The 23041-nt window shown below is 52.2% G+C and overlaps 6 protein-coding genes across 6 annotated transcripts; 4 read left to right on the forward strand and 2 right to left on the reverse strand.

Moving 5' to 3' along the window:
* Positions 1–302: 302 nt before the first annotated feature.
* Positions 303–3143, forward strand: CkaCkLH20_09721 (short-chain dehydrogenase reductase sdr; the record flags this gene model as incomplete). The annotated part of the gene is made up of 9 exons (XM_038892436.1): positions 303–581; positions 652–934; positions 991–1158; positions 1898–2047; positions 2106–2336; positions 2394–2561; positions 2647–2880; positions 2936–3003; positions 3066–3143. 9 exons carry the CDS (start codon positions 303–305, stop codon positions 3141–3143), a joined length of 1659 nt encoding a protein of 552 aa, XP_038742319.1.
* A 149-nt stretch (positions 3144–3292) lies between these two features.
* Positions 3293–7667, reverse strand: CkaCkLH20_09722 (Nitrogen assimilation transcription factor nit-4; the record flags this gene model as incomplete). The annotated part of the gene is made up of 8 exons (XM_038892437.1): positions 3293–3833; positions 3931–4249; positions 4302–4372; positions 4439–4573; positions 6960–7172; positions 7224–7282; positions 7343–7477; positions 7593–7667. The coding sequence occupies 8 exons, from the start codon at positions 7665–7667 to the stop codon at positions 3293–3295; spliced, it is 1548 nt and encodes a 515-aa protein (XP_038742320.1).
* A 2847-nt stretch (positions 7668–10514) lies between these two features.
* On the forward strand, positions 10515–10904 carry CkaCkLH20_09723 (uncharacterized protein; the record flags this gene model as incomplete). The annotated part of the gene is made up of 2 exons (XM_038892438.1): positions 10515–10614; positions 10681–10904. 2 exons carry the CDS (start codon positions 10515–10517, stop codon positions 10902–10904), a joined length of 324 nt encoding a protein of 107 aa, XP_038742321.1.
* Positions 10905–12437: 1533 nt separating this feature from the next.
* CkaCkLH20_09724 (uncharacterized protein) lies at positions 12438–14662 on the reverse strand (the record flags this gene model as incomplete). The annotated part of the gene is made up of 2 exons (XM_038892439.1): positions 12438–14553; positions 14610–14662. The coding sequence occupies 2 exons, from the start codon at positions 14660–14662 to the stop codon at positions 12438–12440; spliced, it is 2169 nt and encodes a 722-aa protein (XP_038742322.1).
* Positions 14663–15485: 823 nt separating this feature from the next.
* On the forward strand, positions 15486–19272 carry CkaCkLH20_09725 (MYND finger; the record flags this gene model as incomplete). Its single annotated transcript, XM_038892440.1, has 3 exons — positions 15486–15657; positions 15719–15769; positions 15866–19272. The coding sequence occupies 3 exons, from the start codon at positions 15486–15488 to the stop codon at positions 19270–19272; spliced, it is 3630 nt and encodes a 1209-aa protein (XP_038742323.1).
* A 444-nt stretch (positions 19273–19716) lies between these two features.
* On the forward strand, positions 19717–21679 carry CkaCkLH20_09726 (het domain protein; the record flags this gene model as incomplete). The annotated part of the gene is made up of 3 exons (XM_038892441.1): positions 19717–20716; positions 21125–21481; positions 21525–21679. 3 exons carry the CDS (start codon positions 19717–19719, stop codon positions 21677–21679), a joined length of 1512 nt encoding a protein of 503 aa, XP_038742324.1.
* Between the last annotated feature and the right edge of the window lie 1362 nt (positions 21680–23041).

Below are 23041 nucleotides of genomic sequence, written 5' to 3' on the forward strand. Positions count from 1 at the left end.
CCCGTAGCGATGGATCACAGAGATAAGCCTAGTGCTGGTTTCGGAGAGCCCCCGCGGCATTTCCCCGTGGGAGACTTGGGGAATATCTCCGGCAACGGCTTACATCCGTTGTGATCTCGTGCTATCGCCGCTTGGAGCGATTTTCTTAGCAGCCAGAAGCACAGCTAGATTCCGTTGAAAACCCCTGGGCTGGGCTGATTGTTTTCACGCTCGGTACATGTAACCTGAGTTCATCTTTTGTCCGATTTCATACATCCTCGTGAATAGGCGTCAGCCCCGATCCTCGACATTACTCGGTAACCATGGGACAAGGAGCTTCCAAAAACAATGGTCAGTACCTTGCCAAGCCGAGCGGCGAATGTTGCTTAAAGGGCAATATCCACAAGGGCGAGGCGCGAGGGTCTTGGTCAGTCATTGCAGACGTTGACACCTACCTGTCGTGGCCGCCTGAAGGCAAAGCCAATGGCAACATCTTGCTCTACTTTCCTGATGTTTGGGGCATGTTTCCCAACGGGCTTCTCGTCATGGACGCATTCGCAGATTCTGGGTACTTGGTTTTAGGTCTTGACTATTTCCGCGGAGTACGTTGTTCTGAGTCGCCCCTGTTTCTTCTTCCCTCGCCTCTTGCGAGAGACTGATGACGTCGTCCAGGACCCTGTGTGGAAACATCGAAAGAACCGCCATGACACCGATAACAAGGACTTTGACTACGAGGCATGGAAGCGCAAGCACACCAAATTCGCCGACGTGGCGGTGCCGAAGTGGGTTGATGCCGTCAAGGCGCAGTACGGGCAAGGGAACACGAAGTTCGTGTGCGTAGGCTACTGCTTTGGCGCCCCGTACGTTTGCAATGAGCTGGCCAAAGACACGGTCGTTGCGGGCGCCTTTGCGCATCCTGCATTTCTCCGAGAGCATCATTTTACCAACATCAACAGTGAGCACTTTATCCCAATCGTCCCTGGCGAAGTCGGCTAAGATGTAATCTATCAGAGCCATTGTTTCTGTCGTGCTCAGAAACAGATCACACTTTCGATCTACCATCTCGCCGGCGAGCACTGGACATCTTACAGTCGCAGAAGAGAATTTACCATTACCAACTCTTCTCGGGAGTTGAGCACGGTTTCGCATTGCGCGGCGATGAGAACGACCCTTACCAACGTAAGTTGAGTTACGGCTGTGTAGACGAAATCCTTCGCTGTTGACATCTTATTCACACAGGATGGGTCAAAGAGCAAAGTCTTGCGGGCATTGTAGGATGGTTCGACTTCTGGCTAGCTAAATCGCCCTGAAAAATCCTCAGGGTTATGTGACGTAGATCGAATGGTAGTGAGGAATTTGGTGAAAGCCAGAAACGAATTCTAGGAATACACGAGTCGTATAAACATATCATCGGGTGCCTTCAATCTCGAAAGGTATAGAAACCAGACGGAAACTTCAGTTTTGAACCGTCATGAAATATAGAATTGAGCTCAAAAGCCTTCTAAAACTTGGAGTAGACACAAGGAGCAATGCCTGTGCTGTTGCTTGCCGGCTGGCCATGATCAAATCTGTCGAACCTAGTTGGCCGTACCGGGAAATGCTCTGGACCTTTCATGCACGACTGATTTCAAAGATGTATATTTGAGTTAGTTGCAAAGGCCTGGTGTAGAGCGCCAAGCATTTGGGCGAGTGTCGGATGGCGAGGTAGTGTGACGTTGCTACCGTATGGAATGATTCGGCAAATCGCCGCGGAGGTTCCGGCGTCAGTAGTCCGTGGACTTGCGCCGATGCGTATCAGCACTCACCGGTGATCATGAAATGTACAAAGAAGAGATTTTCAATTATTCCCCGTCGAATTCATGAGACCAGTCATTTGAGCCACAATCATTTCTGCACATATCCAACAACGCTACCTCAGTCAAACTTGCCCGTACCGTCACGAGACACCCAATCAACACCGTTGGAACCAGCACCTTTGAGCAACGATCTGGCACAATGACTCCTCCTCGCGCACTTGACTTTACCGGCGACGTCGCTCTTGTGACTGGCGCAGGATCTCGCATGGATGGTAAGTCCATGATGTTTATTACCTATGCAGCCCTGAGTGACTGATACTTTCCCTTTAGGTGAGATCGGGAATGGGCGTGCCGCAGCAATCCTACTAGCACGGCATGGAGCCAAGGTGGCCTTGGTAGACTTCAACGTTGACTGGGCCAAGGAGAGCAAGCGAATGATCGATGAAGAGGGTGGCGTGTCTGAGATCATTCAAGCAGACGTCAGCATGGAAGAGTCGTGCAAGAATGCTGTTGCCAAGACGGTCGAGCTATTCGGTGCCTTGCATATTTTAGTAAATATCGGTCAGTCGCATCTTACTTTCTCATAACCGCTATTCAGTCAACTCAAATCTCGCAAAGTTGGCGTCGGGGGCGCCATTGGCGACGCTACCACAATCAACTTGGATGCGTGGGAGAGAGACTTCCGGATCAACGTCACCAGCATGGTCTTGATGAGTCGTTACGCCATTCCTGAGATGAGAAAGCAAGGGCGGGGATCTATCATCAACATGTCCTCAGTCAGCGGTCGTAAGTGCTCAGAAAGTCCTCCAGTCAGAACGTCGTGCAACATCTACAGAAGATGAATGATACTAATCAAACATTGCTCTCATAGTTCTCGGTGGCAACCCTAGTTTACTTTACCCCACCACCAAGGGCGCCATCATCCAAATGACAAGAGCTATGGCGGCGCACCATGGACCTGAGAATATTAGAGTCAATTGTGTGGCTCCCGGCATGGTGTACACACCAATGACCCGCGGCCGCGGCATGACAGATGAAATGAGACAGGCCAGAGTGAACCAGAACTTGATGAAGAAAGAAGGCACTGGCTGGGATGTAGGGCATGGTGAGTTTGACGCGGTATCAGTTTCGTGAGCAGCGTTTGATGACCTGAATTCCAGCTATCTTGTTTCTTGCCAGCAAGGAAGCCGGATGGATCACAGGTCTCATCATGCCGGTAGATGGTGGTGTAAGTCTTTCTCGGAAGTAATGATCGAAGACAAGAACATCATCATGACTGACAAAGCACAGACAACTGCAGGCAAAGCTGATAGACCGGCGCTCAAGGCAGACACATTGGCAGAGGCGAACACTGGCATCAGTAATTGAGTCGGGTGGAGGGTTAAAGGGTCACAAACACAACGTTGTGCTATATAAATCTGCTAGAAGTTCCATGCTAGACATGTTGAGTATACGTCAAAAACACAGACGAGATCGGGACTCTTGGACTCGAAAAGCACCCCAAAGCCACAAAGATACTATGCCAAGTTGGTTGAAATTAACTCCCCGATATCCGTCTGTAGCTCAGGAAAACAGTCCAGCATGGCCATAGCATCGAAACTTGCTTCTTCCAGGTTATGTGAGTCCATGTCGTTGAAACCCAGGGGATCCAGATACGGAAATGCCGGGATATAGCTGTTGAGCGGCGGGGTTTCTGTACGATCTATGTCTCCGCGCAAGGCAGGTTGAATAGGAGCAGACTTCAGCCCTTTGATGATGATGTTGAGGCTGCGCTCAAGCAACGGGCATCTACGCATTCCCGTGTTGAGCGCCCGCAGAAAGGTCTTCATGACAGCATTGGCCGCGTCATCACCCTTCTTTGCTTCTTCCAGAACGGCTGAGGCACCAGTGTAGATGCAGTAACCCATCAGATATGTAATGTTTTCGAGGCCGAAAGTTGACTCAAGCAGGAGAAGGAGTTTTTGGATACTCTTGGCAGCGCTTATACACTCCTGATAATACCCCGCAACTGACCAGAAGGGGCGGTGGGCGAGAATAATTGTGGTGAAGTACAACAGACTGGAGTATCCAGGTTAGTCAACATAGTCGTTGAATGGGTGAACAGCACGATATTTGAAGACAGAGGAAAACATTCAGCAGCGAGTTCTCGGCTTACTTCTGGGAGATTAAGTGAGGCGGCGGGCAGATACGCGGCAAACGCTCAGGGTCGTATCTCAAATGCGGCGGGGATTGAGCCCTCCAAATGTCAAGCCTTTCTTTGATATCTTCCAATGCTGTTTCAGTGATCGGCCTACTGCGCCGCGAGTAGACTTGAAATATGATGTCATTGATAATGATAGACAACTTGCAAGAGTTGATGAAACACGATACGGCATGGCTTCTCGCAGGAGGATACTGTCCAGGTGGGAGGTTGGCCAGGTTGAGTGAGTCTTCATGGTATGGAGACCAAAGCTTGATTTCATCAGAGTCATCCACTCATCAAGGGTCAGCGTGTGTTGGCCAATCTCTTATCCTGGTAATCCTTACAGTTATCAAGTGTACCCAGGGGTGGTAGTTCAACCACAGCAGGCAGCCGGCCAGTATACAGACTGATGGCTCTGTTGGCCAAACACGTATGTCAGCGAATATCAAAGTCAAAACCGAGGAGTATTCTGGCTACTTACTTGTCCCAGAAATAACAGCTCCAGAACAGTCTCCTCCGCACTTCAGCATCAAGGGGGCTCGTTCCCTTGATTCCAGAGATGTCCTGGCCGCTATGTTGCAAGCCGAGATCGCTGGCCATCCTGAAAGCAATTCCGCTGTAAACCCAAGCCTGGGTTATGGATCCTTGGGCTAGATCTCGGGCACTCAACTGAAGTAGTGCTTGGACAGTTGGGATCGAGCTAGGTTGTTGTATGGCGGTACCGAGAAGTTGACGCACCCTTGCGAGTAGCAAGTCTGTACCAAATCCGTCTTGGTATTCGGCGGAATGTGCACACAGCACTGTGAGAAGGAATTCAGAATAGTATCTGCCACCCGTCGCCATATCTCCTTAACGCGAAGAATCACCAGTCAGCTTCAGAATACATGGCTCTCGACCTAAAAGAACGATGACGTACGCATAAAGGCTGGTCGGTAAACCCACATGAACATCGGGGCCACCCAAGTCCAGTGCACTTGCAGAAGCTTTTCCATGGCGGATCGAGGGATCCCGATCTGGAGAGCAACATTCCCTAAGGCATACTCCTCCCAAATGGCAGATTCTTTGGAATAAGACGAGAGAAATGTTTGTGTATTTGTCTTGAATGAGAAGTTGCCACAACTGGAGGGTACTGAAGAGGGACTGGCTAAATTTGGTGGGTCGTGGACGGCGGATGTTGGTCCATAGTAACAAATCTCACCATCCTCATCAACGCTCAAGCTTGTGGTAATCTGTTCTTCAGGAGGTGCTTCAATTTCCAGGTGCTCGTGGGCATCAAGTGGCATGTCGGCCGCTTGGGTTATAAGCGGAGAATCACGACTGAGCTCTGTTTCTGGTACAGATATTGTTTCCGCTGTTGCTGGGGCCGTTTCGTATGCTGTTGGGAAGGCTTGTGCCTCGGGCGACTGTGGAGGGTTGTTATCATTGCTGTGTGGCAATGAAGCTCTCGCTGGCCGTGAAGCAAGCCCAGATCCTCCTTGGAGTTCTGCTATGGCCCTCTCGGCGTCTTGAAGACGCTTCGCCATTGCGATCACTTGAGACATCGGTGGGGCCTTGTCATATCTGCAATCGTCGTGATAAATCTCGCAGGTTTTGCAGGTGGGTTGACTTCCTTCGCATCGAACCTTCATGTTTTGAGTCCAGCGTCAACAAATTCAGCTTCATACAACATGTACAGGTCAATGGATACTTTTTAGACCATTGAGCGCTGTATTTCATGATTCTGACTTCAAAAGAGACGTCATACCTTTCTTGTACGGCAGTTGGCGCATGTCAAGCCCCTAAACCTGCGACTATTCGCGGGCCGTGGTCTGTGAGAGGATGTGGAAGGCATTGAATCTCAGATTTCTTGTCATACGGGACAACTCAGTTGGATTTGGCGAGAGAAATACATCTTTATTATTGAGTCCAATTCATCACTAGCAAGGTACGAAGTCCATATCCCCGCCCAAAACGCAGTCTTTGTCTCCGCATCCAACCAGCATCATTCCCCCGCGTTGACCAAGAGCCAGCACGATCGAGGTCTGGAAATTTATGGCCTTTTAGCCAATAAAGATATTTAATCCACTCACCCGTTATACCCACATCCCGAGTCCCGCGAGATCCTCCTGTTATGCACCAATCGCTGGCTACCGGTGTTTGGCCGTGGACATTCTCCGCGGCTAAAGTCCGCGGAAGAAGAAGGGTTCTTCACGCACCTCAGCTGTTTTAATACCGGAATTTCAGAGGTGCTTTGATTTGAGAATTCTGCTTCAATGCTTGTGTAAGGGTGAGGTCACATGCATCATTCAACACCTTGGCCGAGCTGGGAAAGTAAGATTCAGTTGTGATAGTTCCTAGTCTGGTTGCCATTCATAATTAAGCAGCCTCTCCTCCCACTAGTCAAGCCAAACCGCCTCATACGGTGCTGCATTGTCAGGGTAGCATAGTTCAGCCACCTGCTCCAAATTGTGATTCTGAGGCGTCCAGCCTAGAATGAACATACAGCCTTCCGACGTGTCGCTGAGATACATGTAGTCAGTGATTCCTTTTGGTCCGCAATTTGTCTCATCCTCCCAAAACGCGACTCGGAGTCCAGCCGCGGAACCAAGAGTGAGCGGTGCCTTGAAAAACGATGTCGCTCCTTCCGTCTTGAGATAACCCTCTTTTGTCAGTTCATAAGCGGCAACCCACCCGTTTGCCTCAGTGTTGTTCCAGCCACGGGTACTTGTGAACAGATATCTACCGTCTCGAGACCTTTGGACTGTGTTGCTTCGGTAAGTGTATTTCTTTCGAACATCTAGATGACGAGAAACGTCAGTCCCACCCATTTTACACACTCGGCATTCACTGTGAGATCCACAGTCATTACTGACCATCAGGAATCGCGCTGGCTCGTTGTCTGTGAGTCAAATGTGTGCTTTCTATGTCGTAGACGTCCAAGAATTGGCCTGTGTTAGAGACAGTAGTTAGTTGAATGAAGCAGTTTTCCGCAACCCATTGCAAGGTGTAAGTATGATACTCACTGTGCTCCGTTATCTGCATCATACGTAGACGTCAGCTCTGCTTCCACTTGATTGCACTGGGGCTTTGCGATACATACGATATAGAGGAGCCTGCCATCCTCAGATGGAAGAGAATTACGAGGGCCGTCACCAGGCGTTGGGCTGAGGTTGATCGATAGTAGGTTGACCGTTCCATTCTCTGCCAGGTCGTACATGAAAATGGCATCCCAGCCACTATAAATGCTTCATCAGCTCACATCATTGAGTCGGAAACTTTTCTCATACAGATGGGGTACGAATCCTTTCCGGTTGACATTCACGTCGAACCCATGCGCGCCATAAAGCTACAACGGAAAGTCGTTAGTTCAACATAACCAGCCAGAAAGCCTAACTTTATCACGTACCACGGCCTGACGCGTCTTGTCCACAGCAGGAACGTCCTGTGTGGGGACATAGAACATCTCAGTAACTTGCTCGCCAATTCCCCCATCGTCGTTGATGGCATGGACTCTGGCGCCGGGACCTCCAGCGCTGAACGCCTACTTGCCGTCACCCGAGAAATAGCATGACGAGGTTGCTGACTGAGATTAGCGTGGGATTCTGTGCTTTCATATCCAAATGTAGACTGCATGTGTGGGTTTGTTACTTACTAACGTTCACCGTGTCGAGGTGAGTGAATTGAAACTTCTCATCTACCGCCCAAGAGAAGATTCGAGGAGGCTCACTCATGGTTGTCGCATAGATACGATCCCGCCCAGCGTTGGAACTGACAAATTGATGCAGTCCGAAGCCAGGAACGGTGGAGTTGAGAGTCAGTGTCTTTGCCACTGAGTCAAACGCCAGAAGAAAGAGGCTGGTACTAGTGTAAGAACCAGTGAGAAGATGATGAAGACCCATTCTGTCAAGCTTGAATGAAGTGCTGATACGACAGACTTGCTGCTGGCTTCAACTATGAACTCTTGGCTAACAAGTGGACAGGTTTAACGCAGTTTAGATGATACTTCTCTATGACCGAGGGGAGAGACTGACTTACATGACTTTCTACCCACGTTTATATGCAATGAGGTCCCAGCCTATGATAATGACGACACTTGAAGTCTCTAGAAGCCCTCAGGTGAACATGTGCTACACAAAATTCCAATCTCCGGGGGCGTTCTCCCCGGAATTTACCCGGAACCTGGTTCACTCGACCCCGTTTCCCCCGGAATACCGACTTGATGCGATGCGGGGTCTCCAAGATCCTGCAGATCACCACCACATCGTCAACAATAGGTCTCACTTCTTCCTTTCTTACTTTCCATGGTCTCATGGCGCTAAGTCATTCTCTTCGACCGCGGTCGTGACTTTTCTACCTTTCGTATTGACGAAATTCGCTCCGGTCCATGCCCGTGAAACCCGGCGTTCTAGGAAATGGGATTGGTGAAGATTCAAGAGCTATGTCGTAACTAGGCTTCGAGGAAAGATCACTGTGGCTAAGAATGAACCTTTCCAAAACCATAAAGCATTCCACAGTGCACGTTGGACACATTCGGAGACGGGACAGCTTTTAATGTCCTCACAACGCAGCTACGAGAGTGTATACATACTATTGAGCAAACCGAGAAAAAACCTTTGGATCTAGTCAGCAAACTGATTGGGACTCTAGAACAGTGAAGGTATTGAAGTTGTTGTCGAGCATTGCTATTGCTTTTGATCGACAGGAACGATTCAGTCATACTAGGAGAAAATTGACGTCCTGTGGCAGTTTCATTGAAATTGCCTGTGTCCAGCGTCAATTAATCAATGTTGAATCAACGCGAAGTACTCATGCTGTCGAACTCTGTCGCCTCTGCCATGGCAGAGGTTCATGGTCTATCTTTCTTTTCTTGCCTGAGGGTCACCAGTTCCTGATATATGTAGGTTCCACGTACGATATAGTTCTTTGGAGTGTGTTATATGACTCCTTAATCTAATAGTTCGGGTTTCTGTTAACACTCGACGTACTTATTCATCACTTTGATATGGAAATCGGACAACTAGAACCGCAACCTTATTCTCCTTCGCTTATATGGGCAAAGAAATTCCGCACGGACACCACTTTACAATTTAAATAACAATGCAATCCGAACATGGTGTGACACGCACCAGAACGCGTCCGCCGTCCGATGAATGTGGTTCCAGCCTCACTTGTGTGATTGCGCGTATTACTGCTTTTCCGAGTCACGGTCTGGCTGATTCATGAAGTTTCCACGAATCATGACGAACGCACTGGCGATTTCTTCGTCTCGTCTCATGTCGTTGCATCCCTGGCGGCAAGCGCTGTCCAAGAGGTTGCCAAGCCCTCATGGTGAGCTAGGATCGATGAAGACGAGAAAATCTAAACTTGGTGAAACCAGTCTGTGGCCTTTTTTTCTGAAGGATTGAGAAGGATTGAACGAAGCTGGCTCGATAATACGAAATTTCCGCTTCAGGACTCGGCAGATGTCCCGAGAGATCACGATTTCAGGATGAGAAGTCTGACACGAAAGCGACGGCATCATGGGAAGCCTTTTCCGATATTCTCTCGGCACCGCCGATGAGGCAGAGTTTGATGGGATGTTCCGTGGCGCCCGTGCTGCTTCATGCACCCTCTCGCATCCTCTCGCATCTTCCGCGGACGAGGATGGTCTGTTGAAGCACGGCATTCGGCCGCGGACGCAGTGGACGCCCGCGGCAGGCCTTGGCTTGTTCCTGGTGTTGACGGCAGTCTTCCGGGCAAAACCCCGTCGGAGACTACACCTACACCCGCCGATCCTATCTTCTCTCGACAGAACGAAGGGCTGCGTGGCCAGACTGTTGGTATGGTCCGAGGAAGGCCAGTCCTTCTCTTTTCATCTCATCTTCACTCCAGACGACACGGACACCACTATATTTAAACAGCTGCATGGAACCATTTTTTCCTAACGCCAATCCGATTGGCTGTATTCTCTTGTGCCTGAAACTGTAAATGTCTCTTAGAGCAATTTTCTAGAATTGCAGCTCTGGGATGCGGTGAACTCTATTTACATGGCTGATAGTGACATTCGGTTGGCGGGAGTTGCTGGGTTGGGACTGAGGGAATTACCCCATGGAGCTGTCCGTAGATTCCGACGAACGCTCACAGGGGTGAACTTGAGACGGGAGTGACTTGATGATCGGTGTACAGTAGTGTGTGGATGCGCAATCCCGAAACTGATACGACGGGCTCAAACTGTGAACGCGTAAGGCCCGCTTGCTCATCTGACGCCCTCTTACTCCAGACCGCGATCGGTCTTGGAGTCTTGGGGGGAAATAACCGACAGATTGGGCAAGTGTGGGATCTTGCACAGCCTCCCGGGAGATCGGATCCATTACGACTGTTTATATGCCTTATCTGTAATATGACTCGCAAGTGGTTGATGAAGGTATATATCTTCATGAGTCCCACCGAGGAGAGCAGGTCAATCTTCCTGCCAACCCTCTCAGTCTATATCAGACCCAAGCTTTCTTTAAGAACACATTCGCTCAGACAACATCAATACAACCGACAGCAAACAAGCGCACACTTTCATTACACACACAACCACACACTTCGTCAACATGAAGTTCACACTCGTCACATTCGTTGCCCTCGTCGGCGCCGCTTCGGCAATCAGCGTCGACGCCGGCCTCATCAAGAGAGAATGCATCGGCAACGGAGGTTAGCACTACCCCCCACATTCTAGCTCAACTCCATCGCAACATCCAACTGACCCGTTCACAATAGGTTTCTGCTTCACCAGCATCGCCGACGTCAACAAGCCCTGCTGCGGCGGCCTGATCTGCAAGAACAAGCCGGCTCCCAACACCAACATCTGCGAGCCCGAGCCGAGCCCCAAGTCTCCGGCCAAGCGCATGACGGATGAGATAGAGAAGAGGTCCGACGAGCCTGCCCCGCCTCAGGCGAGGGGCTTTCCCCAGATCCCCGACGACGAGCCCAGATGGGGATAGATGGCGGCGTTCTGCGAGTAACGTCGCGAGACGTGGTGGATGAGAGCGGCTTACTTTCGTGGTCTCGATGGCCGTTTTATGATTTTACGATTCATCTGAGGCAGCTGGGTTGCGCAGACATAGACTTTGATACCATTACACTAGCGTTGTCATTGACTTTTATATTCAAGTATTTTTCAGATTGAGAATCCTCGTTCATGATCATTACGTGATGATGCGTAAGCTGGTTTTACTGTCTGCACGATGTGCATCGACCTGGAAGACATGACTTCCTATCCGATGTTAGGATTACCACTGTCGCAAGGCATCGCTTTCGCATGTGTGGGGTGGTCGACAGCAGATTGAGCAAGATGAACATTTACCATTTAAGAAAGCCGACGAAAATGACAGATATCCGGGCTAAATGTGTGACATCCTTCGCGAGGAATGTATATAGGTGTCCTGGAGTTGGCTACCGGTACATCTTTCTGACAGACACGAGGGCTGACTTGAGTAGGAGCTTGAGATGGAGAGACTGTGAGGTATGCGCAGTACATGGCCTTTGGTCAGTGATGCAAGTGTCAGGCTGCTGGACGGCTAGACATGACTGGAGCGAATATTTTCATGAGTACCCGGGGGACAGGAAAGAGCAAATGGAACGAGAGTCAGAGAGGGAAGCAACAGAGAGGGAAAAGAAGGTGCCGATGTCAAGGCCGACCGAGGTGTTCAATCACACGGCGCCATCAGAGACAGCATCGACCGAGCTGCCGGACAAGAAAGCCACAAAGAATGCGACGAGGAATCATCTAAAGTCCAAATAACCTTTACAATTGGGTCAACTTCAACGGATATGCCAGCTTACGCAGGGCACACAAGCTGAAGATCGAAAGCGCGTTTCGCGGGAGAGGGACTGGGCGGGAGACCATCACATAGACTCATCACATAAAAAACCACTCAAGTCACAAAGCAACAAGCACTCGAAAGTATGTACCGACGATACCACCTCCCAACCCTAACATCCCCCACCCCTCCCATCTTCCTCAAGAAGCGAGGCTTCCCGAGTCCGGGAACGGGGGTAGATAGCAGGACGACGCGGAGGCTGGGAGAGCAAATGGTCAATTCGCAGAACCGAACCACCCGCCCCCACCCGTAAAAAAATCCCTTTCCAATATTGAGGAAACGTCGGCTTCCCCGTCTTGTGGCAGCCTCGACAACACTTCATCTTGCGATCTTGTGCCTTACGAAGGAAGCCCAGAGGACGGGTTCTTAATGTACCGCTCATAATACAGAGCTGGATCAAGGATGAATCTCTCCTTGCGCTCCACCTTGAAGTGCGGATGCCTTGGTCTTGGAAGACGTTGGCTTGTGTTTTTGTTTGTGCTTGTACTGGGGTTTGCAGAAGAAGAAAATGCAGGGAAAAGAGAAAAAAGAGAAGAAGGAAAGGCATCAACGGCATTAGTCTTTGGCGCGTACCAAGGTTGGATCCGTATCTGGGACGGTCCGTGGGTATCGTACATTTTGTTTTCTCACTAGTACAAGGTTCGTCAGCGAACCTCAACGGTCTCCCTCGAAGTAAACTCTCTTCCGGCCACTGCCGCGATCGTTTTCCATATCCTCCAGAGCTTGGTCGAGACCCAAGATGTCCAACATCTCCTCTTCGACGTCACGCATCGTGGCATCATCTTGCAAGTCCGCCGCGCGCTCAAGTTCGTCAGCGAAACCGAAGCCAGACTTTGGTCTTCCGAGAGGCAGCGTGAAGTCATGAGTCGGGTCGTCGTCGGGCAGAACACTGTCGCGTCCCACTGACCTTCCCATCAAGCTCCTCGTCTTGTTGACGCTGAGATTGAACGAAACGTTGCGAGGCTGATCCGGTCGAGAGTGGACGATGATGGCGCTGGGCGCCTCTGATTTCTTGTCGCCAAAGAGGCGGCGGCGCGTTGAAACGACACCTCCAATCTTGGCGCCGGGTGTCTCCTCGGACTCGTGGACGATGACCAATCGACTCTCGCCCATGACCAGAACCTCGATGCGCAAGCCGCCGTCGTTATCCTTGAGCCTGGCGAAGTTGACCGCAGCGCCCACACCGCAGCAACGCTCGCCGAGGAGGCCTGTGGACAAGTCGTGGAGTCGGATCATCTTGGTTGGTGTGGTTCCGCTGAATAGGTTTACGCCACCTCCTGAGCTGCGTCGGAGTTGTGAGTCCCAGAATCGAGAGACGGCGGGGATGACGGAGACATTATCGAGACCACCAATCCACAACACGACGCTCTCATCATCGGATCCAGAGCCGCTACCAGGAAGAGGAGTGACGACAATGCCGCCTCTGATGGCCACTAAACGCTCCAACGAGCCGGCAGTGCTCAATGATGCCGCAGCATCACGTCGGGTGTGGGGGGTCATGGGTACAAATTCTCCGTTGCCATTGGATCTTGGCACGGCTGCCGTAGTAGTACGCAACGGACCAGTTCCCTCAACGTGTCCAGTAGCACTGAAGGCCGTGAGCGCAGCGCCCTTAATTCCAGAGCTGTTCTTGCCCAGGATGGAGCCGCCCAGTGGGCTGGCACCGTCCACATCCCATATACCCCAGGTGCCGTCGGCGAGCAAGGCAAGAACAGCCCTGCCGTGAGCGATCCAAGCTGCATCTAGGATGGGCTTACGTGTGGTTGTGGGACGAGTGAATGGCTGGAACAGAGAGAGAAGCCAGGATCCTTGGCTCGGAAAAGGACCAGTGGCTTGGTCATCGGGCGGCAGTGATGGCTGCGCGTAGTCGTAAATGCGGACCGCGTGGGGCGAGGAGACTGTCAGAAGTTGTGTGAGGTGCGTGGGGTTGAAGGAGATGCTGGAGAGAGGACTGGGGAGGTATTCTGTTTGGAAAGGGTTGATGCGGCCGCTGGCTTCGCCTGGTTGAACGTCCAAGGGTACATCCCAGAGACGCAGCGTCCCACACGCTTCGCGGGTGTGTGCTGCCACGACAAGGCGAGGCTTCTGTGTCGCACCAGACTGGTCACGTATCCTGTCGGAAGCTGAAGAGGTCTTCGGCTTGATCAACGACATGGCGACACCCTCGCTGTGCTTATATTGGCCGCCGAGGAAAACAACCCTCTCGCCCCACTGGCCCGAGCCTGCCTTGCCGGCCAGGAGATTTGACCTCAACTCAGGTCGTGCCTTGCTCTCTGGACTCGGCGGGGTCAAGGGAAGAGTGACGACGTAGACTTCGTTGGTTGCACACGCGACGGTGAAGACCATCTTCTCCTTCAGAACGTCGGCTCCTCCCCAGGAAGCATCTTCGGCAGGGCATGGTGTCATGGGCAGGACGGCAAGATGCAGGGCGGCGGTACCCAGGGATAGATCGAGAGTCTGAATGATTTCGGGGTATGGTGTGTCCTCCTCGGTATCCTCGAATTCGGGCTTGTCGGTGAAGGGGGTCGATGTTTTCGATGCCTTGGATGGGGGTTCATCGTCGTCGGAATCGATGATCATGACGGCATCTTCCGGGGCCCCATTCTGCTTCTCGGGAGGCGGAGGCTGCTTCTTCGTCGGCTTGAAGCGACGACCACCCTTCCACACAATGGAGACGCCATTATCGTGACCGTAGAGAAGGATGGTGGCGCCTTGGGGAGACTGGATAGGGTAGGTCTTGACGTCGTGAATACGTCTCGAGAGGTTGTAGCTGTGATCATGTGAGCTTAAGAGCTTCCAGGAGAAGACTGTGGGCAGTTCGCATACGTGTACTGTGTATTCTGCGACGTGCGCCGGACTCGCGGCGAAAGTTGAGCCATGGTTGATGGCCCTGGTATTTGTTTGTGTCGTTGGATGGATTCTCCAAAGCTCGCGATTGGCAAAAGCACTGGCGGCTCGGACGTGACTGCCTGAAGAATTACAAGAAGTATTCGGCGCGTGAGAGTAATCGGAATTGAAGTCGTGGAGGCAATGCGGTGGTGGCAGTCGTCATTAATTTTTCTTGACGCTGTAGCTGACAATCAAGCAAAAACGCGACAGCCCAGGCGTCGCGAAAAGCATCCAAGGCGGTAGCTCTTTCTGCCGAAACTGTCTGGGAAGGCGGTGTGTTGCCGACTTGCATTCTGCCACTGAATGCCAGCTGTGACCGCCTGGACTGGTTCGCTGCAGCTCCCCGCTCTTGCCAAACTCCAAAGAGCTGTCACAGCTCCCAGAGCTTCCCTGGTCCGACACCACCGCATCCCCTCCTACTTTTTTGGCTTGGAGGAAGACAGGATACCTTATGTTTGGGCGATTTGGTTCCTTACGAGAGCATATAAGATTCTCAAGTTCTTTTCAAAGTCATTTCTTTTTCCATTTTCAACCATTCTCCTTTTGGAACGCGCCTACTTAAGCGCCTGGCTAAACGCCTACTTTCCGACCCCTGCCTGTTTGATGTGGTGAGAATCACATTTGCAACAGCTCACACACCGCTTCGATACCTTGTACATCGCAGGTTAGTTTATGGTCTTCATTCTGCCAAAAAAGAAAAGATGGTATGATACTGACACTTCTATAAAGATTGAGTTCTTGCGATTGCCATCTGTCGAAGGCTAGCCGTGCAACACGTTCAGCTCCTCTATCCCTGCCATCGGCGCCGACAAGATGCTCACGCCCACCGTCGCCAATTCCCTTTCGTTCTTCTATCCCGTCGGCAACACCCCGGCTGTGAACCTCGCGAGAGGTTTACCGCAAGGAATCGACGGAGATTTGCTGCTGTTGGGTTGTGGGGATGTGAGAAACATTCTGCATACAGCCTACAACGAAATCGGACTGCGTATGTGATTAACCCCTCGTTCGCCTTGATTCTATTCAATCAACTAATGTTTATCCTCAAGCCGACCGCAAATTTGACATTACATGCAATGACTGGGACGAGGCAATCCTAGGTATGTCATCTACGTTACACACGAGCTTCCCCCCGTTGCCAAGCGAGGCATCCCTCTTAGGTATTCTTAAGGGTTGGTCGCACTAACACCTCGAAGCGCGTAACATCTTATTCTTTTCCTTTCTTCTCGATAATAAAGGTTCGGGAAATACGCCATGGAATCTCTACTACGAGCTTCACCTCTCTAAATCCGACCTCGGCCAACTCTCAGAGCAACTCAAGAAGCTCCTCGCCGCGTCCGAGTCTTTGAAATCGTGGAAGTCCAGTGCCTACGGAAAGGTTTTGCCTTTTGTTGACCAGGACACGTTTGACGATGTCCGCAGCATTTGGAAAAGCTACCATGCTTTTGTGTCTGCAGATGTGGCCGTCAGCTCAGCCGCCCTCAAGGCCAATATCGAATATTCGATGGAGCTCAAGGAGTTCACCTACGGCCAGGATACACAGACGCTGACCGGAATGCGGTCTGCCGCTCCTATCGCGATGCCAAACTTCCGAGACATCATGGAGGCATCTGAATCTTTTTGGAAGTCTGCTGTTGCCGGGCCCAGCGGTTCCGCCAATACACCCAACCCCATGTTCGCCGCTGCTTTGTCGAAGCACCGAGTTCTGCACTACGCAACTGACCCTATCCTTGGCTTCCACCTCGCCACCGCCTTCGCGTCTCTCACCGAGTCATCGCCACTGAGGCCTAATCAAAAGGATGACAGACTGAAGGCTTATGCCGCCGCCAAGACCCAATTTCGGGAATGGGCAGCTGCATGCAGCAAACTACTCCGAGAGAAGAAGTTGGTCGTGCGCTCCATCGCCAGCGAAGGTCTTGCATTCTGTCAGACGCTTCAGCATTTCATTGCTACCAAAGAGACATCAGCTGGCTGGTACCGAAGGCAATTCGACCACCGGGCCTTGGCGCTAGATCCCGATGCTTACGGGGGCAAATTAGCTGCTCCCTCATCTTTCGATGCCATCGATACTTCCAACATCGCAGACTATGTTGGCACGTTGAATCTACTAACGTCCGCCATACCACTGCTGAAAGCCCATCCCTGGTCGTCTCTATTCACCGAGACTTTGCTGAAGAGGGAAGAGACGAGCAAGCAGGCATTTGACAAGCTTCTTTTCGGCGATGCTCCCACCGTGTCCTTGCTTCTGGGTGCCAGCGCTGTTGAGTACTGGACCAATGCCACCGCGGTATCATGGGTGGACGAGGTTCTTATTGGCCTAGCTTCGGGCGTTCTCAACAAGGACAAGTCAGGCCAGACTCAATGCCATTGCCGTATCAACTGGAAGCAATCCAAGTTCCTGTCAGGCGTCGTTGCCACGGGTCCTCTCAAGGTCGATCCTGAAGCTCTCGCAGGCGTCATCTTCAAGGTCTACCTCGACATTTTCCAACACGAGAATCCGATGAAGCTGTTGTCCATCTCCCAGTCGTCAATGGCGCAGCTTATCCGCAACACTGCCTACACCACATTCCATCGCGGAACTATGGTCGCGCTAATGCGTTATCTCAAACTGAGACTGTCGGTTTCCGACTATGACACAACAGTCAAGATCTTTCTCGAGAAGTTCTCCTTTGAGAGAAGCCTGATGTTCACGGGCAACCTACGGCAGGATCTCTCTTCGCAGATGCACACCCAGGGTCTCCTCACCGAGGCTTGGTTCAGCAGAGACATCAAGCCAAATCGGAATCTGGGTGGCTTCGACTCATGGGAATCGATTCCTGAGGTTGTCGCCGTGAGTCTTGTAGTTCCAAGGCAAGCGGTCATGCGCATGTTCACCGGCTCCGGTCTTTCAAAGACGGCATCTCCCACAATCAGAGGGTCTCTTGTTTCCGGAAAGGACGCAGACCACAAATGGCACAACTTCTTCGATGATGTCCAGCTCGTCTGGGGCACCATTAAGACCAGTGGCGATCGAGAGACGAACCAGTTCTCTGTTACAGTCGAGGCTGATCCCGCCGGCTGGTCGGGAGAGTCTCCCCTCATTGCATCCTTTTATGTCCCTGCTTCATCGCTCCAACTTGAGCGCAAGACAGCTTTTGTTCGTTTGGAGGTCCAAAGCTCCGCCCAGAACATTGCGGCTTACCAAAAGACATTGGGCGAAGAATTGAAGATATACGAAGCAATGTTGAAGGAAGAGTCTAGCGTCTTCATAACGAAGTATTTGCCAGGCCAATCCCGATACGCTGCAACTTGTGAAGCCGCCGGTGCTGTCGCGGAGTCTTCTCCCGAGACCAAGGATACCAAAGCCGTGTTCACTGCCGACGTCAGCGAAGCGCAGGACAAGGTTGTCACCATCACCGGCCATCTCGACTTCGTCTCCGACAAGGCCAAGAAACTCCTCACGGACAAGCTGCCCCTTGTTCTCGAACAAGATTCGCCCTTCACTGTCAACCTCGTCTTCGGCGATAAGAAGCACGTTTATCCCCTGACTTTCCCAGCTCCAGTCGACGCCAGCAAGGCCAAGACCCGGATCGCCCGCAAATCGGCGTACGTCGAGGTCATCGCACCCTTCGCCGCCCTCGCCACCGATCCGCACACCAAGACACCTCTCACAGACTTCGTCTACCCCAATGCTCTGGCGAAGAGCTTGTCCAACACGCCCGCAGACCTCAACACCCCACACTTCAACCTCGATCGGCTGCCTATCATCGACGTCACCAACAAGGAAGCAAACCGCTGGATGACCACCCTCCTATCCTTCATGTTCACTGTTCGCGAGAAGGAAGTTCGTGAACAGGCCCAAGCTGGAAGAGGAGGCATCTCCAACTCCAACCGCCTCAACTTCAAAGAGTCTCTCTTCTCGATGTTCATGCTCTCCACGGGCCTGCAAGGCGGCCAGACCGGTCTCTTCGGCCTGAACCAACCCGATGGCTTAGGCATGCACATGCTCATCTTCGTCTCCGCTGTCCGCCTTGACGCCGCGTCAGGCTCCATCGTACTGGACGCCGCCGTGATCCCCTTCACCCTCGACCTCGTCTACAAGCTAAAGCCCTTCCTCCAATTCCTCCTCACGATGGAGGTCTGCACCATCAACGTCAACGACGACGAGCTCGTCTTCTGGCGCAAGATGCTCCCGTCGTTTGCCGAGCGCAGCCGAACCTGGAACCACAAGTCCTCGTGCGAGTACGGCAAGGTGGGCACTGCACCCCTGTCGTTGAAGCAGGGCGAGCCGACCCTCTGCTCGTGCGGTGAGGGCAAGCTGCCAGACGACTTTGTCGCGATACCTGACTGGGATTCCGTGGCCAAGTATGCCACGCGTATCGCCATCAGCCCTACTTTTGCAGTGCCGTTCGTGGACGACTGTGTCGACTTTGAGTCATGGGAACGGAGCAATCCATCTGCAGCAGTCGAACAGGCGACTCAGGAAAGGTGCAGGAGCTGTGGTAAGACAGCAGACCAGGCCGGTTCTGCGCTGAAGAAGTGCACGCGATGTTTGGCGGTCAAGTATTGCAGTGCCGAGTGTCAGAAGACGGATTGGCGGAAGCATCGCGGGGAGTGCCAGTAAAGGATGGTGTGTGTTGATCGATCCTACTGCGAAAACTCAAATCAAGCAGTGTGTTGATTGATGTAAACTCGATGGATGTAAGTTAGCTCCAGAATGACAATTCGTAAAAGTAGTCCCTTCCGGGCATCGGCGGTTGTGATCTCTCGTCGGCAAGTGTTCATGGCAACTTTCACCTTCCAAGTCGGCCAGGCGTGTTGGCGGAAGGTGATCGGGACTCTCATGCATGCTCATGCATGCCTTATTGGTGGGATGCGCCAAGGGAAGTCATGGGTGGATGGTCCGAAAGCCGCCCCGTCAATGATCAGGCTGTGCTTACGAACTTCTCTCAATCAACTCACAACCCCCAAACGCGAGGACACAGATTATTTCAGCGTTATCGTCAAACATTCAACAACCTCGCGATAATTCAGGCTGCTGTCAGAGGCCTACGCGCCGCTACTCAAAATGTGGCTCATCAACACCAAAACCTTACAGCTCGAGGAGTTCGTCGACTCCTCCACTGTCAAGTACGCCATCCTCTCTCACACATGGGGCGACGAAGAGGTCACCTTCAACGATATGCGCCACTTGAAGAGGGCGAAGAAGAAGAAGGGGTTCAAGAAAATCGCCAAAACGTGCGAGCTCGCCTTTCATCGAGACCTGGAGTACGCCTGGGTTGACACCTGTTGCATCGACAAGACCAGTAGCGCAGAGCTCAGCGAGGCCATCAACGCAATGTTTTCATGGTATCGGAACTCGACTGTCTGCTTCGTCTTTCTAGAGGACTTTGAACCCCTTCCAAAACGACATCATCGCCCGTCGGGGATATTCCGTCCTTCTTCATCGGCCTTCCAACTCTCCGACGAAGACTCACTCTGGAGCGGCATGCGCCCACCACACGACCTGCAAGGCCTCAAGTTCTGTAAATGGTTCACGCGTGGGTGGACCTTACAAGAACTCATTGCCCCGCAAACGGTCGAGTTCTACGACTTCAGCTGGCGATTCCGGTTCACGAAGGAAAGCCGAGCCAGAATGCTTTCCAAAATTTCCCGCATCGACATCGAAATTCTGACAATGAAGAAGAGCCTTGCAGACACCCTTGTTGCTGTCAAAATGGCATGGGCGGCGTATCGACAAACAAAGCGGCCCGAGGATATTGCGTATTGTCTTCTTGGTATATTCGACATCAACATGCCGATGTTGTACGGAGAAGGCCAGAAGGCTTTCCAGAGGCTCCAAGAAGCAATCATCAACCAAACAAACGATCCGTCCATACTCGCATGGTTGGCTGTCAATGGAGATCAAAGATATCGAGGTGTTCTCGCCCGATCTCCCCTAGAGTTCGCCCATTGCTCGGAAGGCTGGTCCGCTTACAAAACGGAACCGAAACCCAGGATCGATCTCAACAACAGAGGCGTCAAAATCACGGGCAATCAGAACTATGTAGAGGGATCTGACTTCATGGGTTTGCCTTTAGCACTAAGTCACGATTGTCCGAAATGCCGCGTTGTGCACAGCGTCTCACTCCGTCTTCTGCCGACTGTTGGGGGGCTTGTACGCGCCTCGCCTGAGGCATGCTGCAGAAAGGTATTGAAAGTCAGAGATTGGGCTGATGCTGAGGCTTATAGACAAGTCAGTAAGGAACGCAGTGATTACCTCGAAAATCAGGATACACGTCCAATATTGCTTCGTTACCATATTCCCCGTTACCTCTTCCCGAACGTGGAAACTTGGTCTAGACCCAATTCTGCGTGGAGCAACTTTTATTATGGGTTCGTCGGCGAGACGTTTTCGAAAAACTCTGTGATAACGATGGGCGTGAGAATCCCCAACCTGTATCACCTCGAATTGCTTATATTCGTTTTCAATGTAGAGGGTGAAGATCCCGACGTCGAGATTCACTTTTATGAAGCCCGCTCTGTGCCGGGCTGGGAAGGAGACAATGGCGAAGACATCAACGGGTTCACAGGAATTTTGGATGACGCCAGTTTGGATGCTGTGTTGGAGCAATACAAAAAGGAGAAACAGAGTGGGAGGTATCGACCGCAAACGACAGTCTCTCTCAGACGACGCGGTAGCCCTTTCCGCGTGGCGTTTGGGGTGAGGACTGAGGGACGGAACGTCTTTCTTTTCCACATACAGTTACCGAGCAGCAGCAGTACAGCAGAAAGCAGCCGATCGCTCGAAGACATGGGCGAGGATAGTGCAGAGGACGAGGAGAGTATCGGCGGTGAGAGTATAGGAGCGATTTACTTTGACAGCTGGATGACGAGGCTGGACGACGCAGATTCGGACTCGGGTGTCGGCCATGTCACCCGAGTCGGCTCTCGACTCAGGAGCAACTCGGCACCCGGTCACGATGTTCCACCAACAAGGCACCCATCGAGCGATCCTGGGCATGGCCCAGAAGAAGGACAAACATCGCTGATGGCGAAACGTCCCCGTTCAGCTTCGATATAACAGCAGCTGAGAGGCAGCCAACCTGCCCATCCGCTCAGCCAAAGAAACCAACTAAATGCCAACCACTTTCAACTCAAACCCTCCTCCCCATCCTCATCTTACAAGTCCCCGCCGCACCCAAAGAACCGCAAGAGCCGATCCTCGTTTCACCCCAAGCCGATCAAGACGTCATCCCGCCCGTCAAAATACCACGCCATCAAACAACCTCCCAAGCCAACGCCCCATCTCAGCGCCAACTCACAATCAAAGTCAAAAGCATATCCGTACGCTATCTCGTTTGTCTTTATCAAGAGAAGACCCAGAAAAAGACAGAGATAAATGAGAATCACCGTCCGGGTTCAGAGGATCAACGTAAGGCAGGAAAACTCCACAACACCCACGAACACCGAATTACGGTAGGGCTCACCGATCCCGGGCGCCGAGAATCATCACGGGGTTTCTTAATACACTGAAACGCCCCCAGCCACGCCCAATACCTCTCAACTGAACCGTGGTCGAATATAACCCGACGATGTATACCCAACTCCGGGTCACGCCCACGGCCATGTCGTCAGGCCAAGCCGGCAGACCCTACGGGAGTGGGATAATCTAGCGCAGAGGATCAGGGTCTGCCCCTCCTTGCAAGTCACACACCTCCGAAACGACGGACAGCACATCACCCAAGACAACCTCTCCGTTGGATGAGTGACGAAAGCGAAAGAAACATAATCGCGGACGCAAACGGCCAGCCTAAGCGCTGACGGTCGACCAGTCGACACACGGCAGACACACACACAAGCACCGCGCTACCACGCACAAGCGCGGAGAAAACAAAAATGCAAAAGAAATGCCGCCGCCGCCGCCGCCGCCGGGAAAAACGATCGTCAGGGGTCCTTAACATGACACGTCCGACCCCGATTTTATTTCCCCAGCGCACCCACCGGGCGCCAGCGCACCTCGTGGCTCTGAACAGTCCAATCCCAATCGCCCTTCATTCAACTCTTCTCTTTTTTTTCCCGAGTTTCTCCACGTGCACGTCTGGGACTGGGAAGGCTTTGGGACAAACCGGGCAGAGGAAAAGGCAAAACTGGGAACGGATGGGGAGGGGGGCTGGCGAACAGCGTAGGTTATTGGCAAGGTTATTTCCATCGGATGGTGGACCGGGCAGTGAGCGTGGGAGTTGTTGGTAACCTTGGAAGCGCACGCGAGAATCAGAAAAAAGGCTCAGCCCGTTCGTTCGCTGGTCAGGTGACCTCCTCACAGGCCCCCAAACGGATCGAGTTGGACGCTTCTCCGGAGCCAGCAGCCGGGTCACGGGACGACCAGCTCGGTGGTCGTGGCTCGGTGCTCG

Source organism: Colletotrichum karsti (assembly GCF_011947395.1).
Source record: "Colletotrichum karsti strain CkLH20 chromosome Unknown Scaffold35, whole genome shotgun sequence".
Classification (NCBI taxonomy): Eukaryota; Fungi; Ascomycota; class Sordariomycetes; order Glomerellales; family Glomerellaceae; genus Colletotrichum; species Colletotrichum karsti.